At 47.1% G+C, this 7,283-nt stretch overlaps 1 protein-coding gene across 1 annotated transcript; it reads left to right on the top strand.

Annotated features, from left to right (window-relative positions):
* Positions 1-288: 288 nt before the first annotated feature.
* Positions 289-6,897, top strand: LOC138353432 (protein enabled homolog). Its single transcript, XM_069306439.1, has 4 exons — positions 289-633; positions 4,707-4,815; positions 5,269-5,787; positions 5,903-6,897. The coding sequence occupies exons 1-4, from the start codon at positions 289-291 to the stop codon at positions 6,895-6,897; spliced, it is 1,968 nt and encodes a 655-aa protein (XP_069162540.1).
* Positions 6,898-7,283: the final 386 nt, after the last annotated feature.

Genomic DNA, 7,283 nt, shown 5'->3' with positions numbered 1-7,283 from the left:
GTTGCCATGTCATCCTGTCAGTCTGACATCTCATATTTTCGTACATCAACTGAGGTATTTTCTTTGCACATTATTTTCTATCATTCTATTCACCATGTTTCGTCTAACAGCGTTCAGGCAGAATCCAAACGATGAAGTGGGGCACACTAATTCGTGCCACCAAGGCGGAGATGCTAACTCTTGTAAATGAGTACCACATTACTGCCCCCCATGGAGCCACTAAAACTTATCTCCATAACCTTATACTTGACCACTTATTAGACAATGATAATATTACATCCGAATCTCATGAAGAGCGCCTTAGCAGCCATGAAATTGAAGATAGAGCGCGAACGTCAGAAGAAAACTCTCAAGATACAGAAGGAACAACTTGCTCTACAAAAAAAACAAGCTGAACTGCAACGTGAACGTGAGAAGGAACAACTAGAGTTCCAACGTGAACGTGAGAGGGAACAGCTTGAACTCCAACGTGAGCGTGAACAGGAAGCCCTTAAAGTAAGAGAAAGAGAACGTGAACTCCAACGTGAACATGCTGAAAAACAACCCGCCATTGCTCTACAAAACGGTAGAAAAGAGCTTGACTTGGAAACTACACACCACACTCAGCGCAAGGAAGCGGAAGCTAACCTCCAGGTACGTTTCGATCTTTCTTATGCAATTAAGTTGATGCCATCTTTTGTCGAGACAGAAAATTATATATTATTTACTTCATTTGAGGCTCTAGCTAACCAACTCAGCTGGCCTCAGGATCAGTGGTCTGTACTTCTCAGGTGTCATTTGACATGTAGGGGCTGCCGTGACTCTCAGTACTATGGCGTCTGAAACCGACTACAAGGTATTGAAACAGGCAGTGCTAGATGCCTACCTCCTATTTATCGAGAACTACAGACGTAAGTTTAGGAATTACCTTAAAGCGAGTGCTACTACTTACCTAGAGTTTGCAAATAACAAAAAGAGATATTTCATGAAGTGGCTGGAAGCAGCACAAGTCTCCACCTTTACAGATCTCATCAACCTCATCCTGATGGAAGAATTCCTTAGGCGTGTACCTAATTCCATACGTCCTACCTAGCAGACAAGGAAGAAACCGACCCTACTAGATATGCACAGTTGGCTGACTCCTACAGTCTCATTCATAGAGTACCATCCGACACACCTTCTAGTAAGACGTCTTGGTTTACTCCAGCCAAAGTGAGTACCAGTAATGAAAACTCTGCGTTGCATTGTCATTATTGCAGAACCTATAGACATACAATAGAAGAGTGTACCAGTCCTCACTGTAAAGTCAGCAGTAAGACAAAGCCCAAATCACCTCCTCCTAAAATTCCAACCCGTTCTCGCAAATTCATATAGTCAATATTGACATATTAACTACGTGCATAGGTGATATACTAAACATAATAGATACCCTTAAAAAGCTTCATAGAAAACACCGACCTTACCAAACCTTGTTAGTGTCTTAAGATAAGCATCTTATTGCTTCGTAATTACAATTATTACTTAACCTATACCTATAATAGGTTAAGTAACAATTGTAATTACGAAGCTATAAGATGCTTATCTTAAGATACTAACAAGGTTAGGTAAGGTCGGTGTTTTCTATGAAGCTGTTTAAGGGTATCTATTATGTTTAGTATGTCACCTATGCACTTATTTAATAAGTCAATATTGACTTTACGAATTTGCGCGAACGGGTTGCAAATTCATAGAAGTCCTAAGTCTTTGGTGAATATTTTTGTTTCATCCACTGATCTTTCTCTCTTCAACAGACACCTTGTTGCGAATCTGTGTTTCATTCTAACATTCATCATGATAAATATGTATGTCCATTATTTCTTTTCCCCGTTAAGTAAATATAACATGATATCCAGTTGTGTTCCAGTATAATTATGTTTGATGTAATTGTAGCAAGCTGTAGTGTGCCTGTATTGAATATTTTGTTAGGCTATTTGCATGTTTATTCCTGTGGGGGGAGTCGGTGGCGTCTCATTGGGGGGATGACCATATTTGGGATGTTCCAGTGTGCGGGCCGTGTATCAAGCTAGCGTCAATGTTTCACCTTTGGAATTATTCCTGTTTATTGATTGTACTTAATTTCTTTTTACACCTTAGCAGTGTTATATACATATAAGTTTACTTATAATTATGTTCTAAATTTGTTAGCTTTGTTCTTAATTTGTTAGCTTAATTTCTCGTTGTTAGCTGAGTATCATGAGGTTTCATGTGGGTTTTAGTTTGGTCTTTTTTGGTAGACACAATGCCGCGAATGCTGGAGGAACGCTAGTCCCGTTGGTAGAGCTGGTGGGTGGAGACATGTGTTGAGCTAAGTCTGTGGTATTTGTTTATTGTTTAGTAACATAGCTAATTTCCTGGTTAGACCATTATGTGCAAACCCATCTATTCATTTATGTTGTAAAGAAATGACCGGTGCTTATATAAGGATATTGTAATATTAATTACTGGTGTATTAATATTTCTGGCTACCTGCATTTTCCATTTATGTTATTTGTATGTTCCTTGTTACTCTTACTTTAAGTATATTGCTTTGTTACGTAAGCAGTTTGTTTTTACCCCTTGACACTTATTGAGGCAAGGCCGTATTATTACATATGTTTAACAACAGCAACAGAGGAACCATACCCAGAGGTCTAGGGTCGTAACACACCTGTACTCCGGAACTCTCTGCCAGCGGTGGAGATTCGGAGGGAAGGTTGAAAGTGAATATATCGAGGAACACAGTTGCTTTACAATCTATTCTTCTGAAGTCAACTGAACCCAACGTCACCTACACCCGAGAGACTGTCCTCATTACGGATCGCACTGCAACTGCCCCTTATCCACTTGCCAGAGTCCGCCTGGTTTGTCCGTTAATATACGGTGAAGTCCAAATCACCATCCGGGAAAAGCCTTTTCCCATGTCAGTTCAACTCCTCTTGGGCAACGACTTGGCAGAAGACCAATAACCTACAAATCTAATCATCAAAGAAAACCCCCAGGTATGTGACTCATCAATGGAAAATCCTATCTCGCAGTTTGTTAAAGAAGAGATACAAGCAACAGATGATTCTGATGAAGTCTCCCTGTTACGGACCCGAGCCCAGCGTCCGAGCACGGAGGAGTGACGACCACGCCATCTGTGGGTCAGCTCCCGAAACCCCCTCCAAATGGACGGCGCCATCAAGCAAGGACAGAAAATACCAGCCACAAGGGCTAGTTTCCCGTCCTGATCAGCTCATAACACAGCCGCTGCTGACCTCTGGTGAGGTGGCGCTCAGACAGCAACGCCATCTATGGAGTGGATAGGTGGGCGTTTGGGTCTGAGCCGGTAAGTGACGTGCCCTAGAGTGTCCCTAGTACTGATGACGTGTCTGATTACAGAGTCGACCTGGGACTGCTGTAATGGAAGTTGGATCAGTCTACCCAAGGCAGCCGTCTTGTCTCTAAGTATTTGCTGCAGCAGCTGTGAGTCACCCCCCGGATGAACACTGAGGTGTTAGCCTGCCTGTGACGTGGCAGCTGAGGGATTGTCGTACCCGGGACTGACTGGTGGAGACGCTTAACCACTGGGGTGTTGTAGTGAGGAGAGTGACCTGTGGGATCACACGAGGCTCCTGACTAGGGCTCGCTACCCTAGTATCGGTTGTGGAGTGGCCTAACCAGCGTTGCTGATTGGAACCTGCCAGCTACAGTCTGGATTTGTGGTTGAAGGCCTCCACGACGGTGCCCCCAGTGGAACTGTGATTTGGCTGGCCTGTGGCCAGGGTAGACTCAAGAGAATCGAAGGATTCATCGTAAGGCCACAAGAGGACTAAGATCTTAGCCTTGTTGAGCACCGTGAACGTCCATAGTCTTCAGAGGAAGACTACGTTGTGTATAATAGTGTTTAACCCCCCCCCTTGTGTAACCTTTTATATATTATTTATGGTGACGGTAATAATTATATTATTAAGTTTTTGCCTTTATTTCCCTTCCCCTTTAATTTACTTGCGTTACGGATCACATCCCTTGAAAGCCACTACTAGCTTGGGGCCGGATACCCTACCTCTAACAACATCAGAGAAAGAACCTGGTTGCGACCCGAGAGGGCCGTAACACTCCCATCCTGTCCTGGTGACGACACGTGCACAATCCGTACTCCCGCAACCAGCTGCTCTATCTGCTTCAGCTGTACCTCAAGATTCACGGAGCCTCCCACCGAGTCTCACCATGCTGGAGTTCCGTAAGTTGCAGAGAGAGGATTTCTCGCTAACATCTTTATTCTTACAGGCTGAGACACAACCTAACTCTATCCCTGGGTTCTTTGTGGTGAATAAAGTGCTCTACCGCTATTATATACCCGGCAAAGTGAAGGAGGACAACAATTGGGCTAATGTCAAACAACTAGCAGTTCCCACCAGCCTACGGTCAGATATCTTGCATCTGGTCCATAGATCTCTCTCACACTGCAGTTTCTACAAGACCTAAAAGACCCTGAAACAAGATTACTACTGGCCAGGAATGATTCGTGATATGAAAAACTTAGTGAAAAATTGCAAAAAGTCTCAGATGACAGGTAAGCCGAATGCTCCTCTATTCAAGGCACCACTAATGCAGGTATCAGAGTCTTCTGAGCCGTTCAGCCATTCCATCAACAACCATGACGAGCTTCTGTCTCAGACAAGCTCAGGTAACGTACATATAAGTAATATCCCGTGTTCTACCACCAGGTTTTCCACAGCTGTTTCCGTCCAGGAGCTGTGAAGCACCTCAGGAAGCAGTGCGGACATGCCCAGGAAAGTCAGAGCAAATGTGATCATATCTTCTCTAACGACCTGTGTAAGACAATCAATGTCTCTAAGGTATTGTCTGGTCCTTCTTGTTGTACTTTGCCTGACTGCAATGGTTCTAAATTCTCGATCTGTTCCACCACCAGGAAAGATCCTGCTCTATACGAACCTAATCCAAATAAACGTGCTCCTCCAGACAACTTTACCAGCCCTCAGCTAAAATATTGTTAGACAAATTTACCTTTTATTGCATTTGAAAGGCGTAAATCCTTGTTTTGTACTAACTCCATTCTCGCCCTGCCAGGTATTAGAGAACCTTCAGTCTTCCACCCTGGCGATAGGAACACCATCATACCACAGCTAGATGGGATCATGCACTCCAGCTACAATCATCATTGAGGAGCCACATAACATCCTGCCAGGCGTGCAGCACAACGAACTATCAAATCTATTAGATTACAACTTTATCTCCCCGGACTTCAACATTCTTCGGTGAATGCAGACGCCCCAGTTCAACAACAATCTAGTACTTCGCTGGGTCCTGCAGCACAACCTCAACATCCTCTAGGACCTCCATATTCGTCGGTCCCTACATTAGGATCAGTTCTCGAAACTACGCTGACTCCTGTAGCACCATGTGAACATCTTGTATCACAACCTCATTCGGTTCCTACTGCTGACCCAGTTCTCCAATCAGCACTTGCTACGCTGGGCCTTGCATCTGATCAACCATCTCACAATCTCCTCGGATCACCACTCTCGCTGATCCATTCAGTAGGCTCGTCTGTACAACAAACTTGTACTTCACTGAGTCCTGGAGTGCTACCTCAACATCTTCCACAAGCACCATTCTCTTCAGTTCCTGCAGCATACACAGTTCACCAACCAGCACCTACATTTGCTTCGCTGGGCCATGTATTTGCAGAATATCAACATTTTCTTTATCTAGGGCTCCGACAACGTCGTCGCCAACGCGCTCTCCAGAGTCCACTAGGTGGACTCTTCCACTTCAACTCAACAGGTCAGTTGTCGTTTGCCGTTGCTGAGTGGTGGTTTGCTGTGGGAGGTGTGGAGCGCCCGCTAGTCGGGGCTCTGCCCCGACTAGCTGGCGCTCCGACTATGGATCTTTTATCAAGGTCAAACCCGCACGTGTTTCCGGTGTGGTGCTAAGGGCCACGTAGCGGCCGGTTGCGACGCTCCTCGTGCTGAGGCCCCTTCAGTTTTCCTGGAGGATGACTTTCTCCGCTTGTCTGTGCGTGGGGATTCCCCGACGGATCCTGGTTCTGTGCAGGTGCCTGGTGTGGTTCCTGCGGAGGTTCCAGCTGTCATTCCGTCTGGACCTGATCTGTCTGCCCCACCAGTGAGCTCAGGGGACCTATGGGCGCCTGCTTTGGACCTTCGCCGTTCGGTGGATGTGACGGTGCATCCTCATCCAGTTGCTTCCGTGGTGGCCTTGGATGGTGCTGTACGAGTGGCGGCTGCATCTCCTGCAGAAGAACATGTGCTTGTCGGGGCGGTGGTGAGTATGACTCCGCCCATGCCCTCTGCATCGTCGCCTCTGGTAGTTTCCTCGTTGACGCGTGCCTCTTCTCCTCTGCCGGTTCTGTCGCCCCCGCTGGATACCTCACGTGTGCTGGAGTCTAACCTTCCGCCTGCTGTGTCTCTTCCTTCTCCGAATCCGGTCTCCTTGGATGGTAGTGGCTTTTTGCCCTGTGTCGTTGAGGCTGCTGTATTGCGTGGTCGTGCTGCCCCGGCTTTGGGGCAGCCTGCCGATGGTTCTTTTGGGGCACCGCTTGTAGGGGGTGACAGTTCCGACGATCAACGGCCTATTTCTATGCGCCGTCGTTCGGCTCGGGATGCGTCACCTCACCGGACATGGGCAGAAGAGCGTGATGCCATGGATGATGATGCTGTTGGCGGCGATGTGCTGCCTTCTGTGTTGGACACTGTGCCCCCTGCTGGTGGCTCTCCTCAGTGGGCGGTTGCCCCATGTGACCGCGACCTCGTCGTGGTGTTGTCGAAGGATGTGCGACAGGGGTACTCTGCTCCTGTTCCGGTTGGCAGAGGCCCTGAGGGGCCTGCGGTGCCACCCTCCGCTGGGCTCGGTGCGATGACCGGCATAGAACTGTAATGGTATATGCACACCATAGCCCCTTTCCCCCTTCCCCCTTTCTCTTCTCCTTCCCTTCTCTCGCTTGCCTACTCTCCCTTGGGTCATTTCTGTCTTTTGTCACGGGGGTCATAAACAGCTTGAAGCCACTTGCTCCCCTCTCTCTCCTGTCCTCCGGGCCAGTGACGAATTTGGGTATATTACCCCAGGGCTAATAAACTTGTGATCTCAAGTTACATGTGGGTGCCCAGCCAGGAAAGTCGTTGGAGTCTTCCCAGTTTTTGGAGTTTTCTGTCAAGAGGAATTGACCCTTATGGTCAAGCCTGATCCGGATTGGTTAAAGACATGTAGGCCTGGGGAGGCGGGGCCTCACAGGGTAGTGCCTGCCCATGCCATTGACCCGATTT

Source organism: Procambarus clarkii, chromosome 57 (genome assembly GCF_040958095.1).
Source record: "Procambarus clarkii isolate CNS0578487 chromosome 57, FALCON_Pclarkii_2.0, whole genome shotgun sequence".
NCBI lineage: Eukaryota > Metazoa > Arthropoda > Malacostraca > Decapoda > Cambaridae > Procambarus > Procambarus clarkii.
This window is presented reverse-complemented; position numbering and strand designations above follow the sequence as displayed.

Bases quoted from the DNA above. Each gene is read 5' to 3' on its own strand.
- LOC138353432 (XM_069306439.1), top strand. From the start codon at position 289: ATGAAGAGCGCCTTAGCAGCCATGAAATTGAAGATAGAGCGCGAACGT. The intron at 634-4,706 runs GTACGTTTCGAT...TTCTACCACCAG, and splicing joins AAGCGGAAGCTAACCTCCAG to GTTTTCCACAGCTGTTTCCG. The intron at 5,788-5,902 runs GTCAGTTGTCGT...TCTTTTATCAAG, and splicing joins CTTCCACTTCAACTCAACAG to GTCAAACCCGCACGTGTTTC.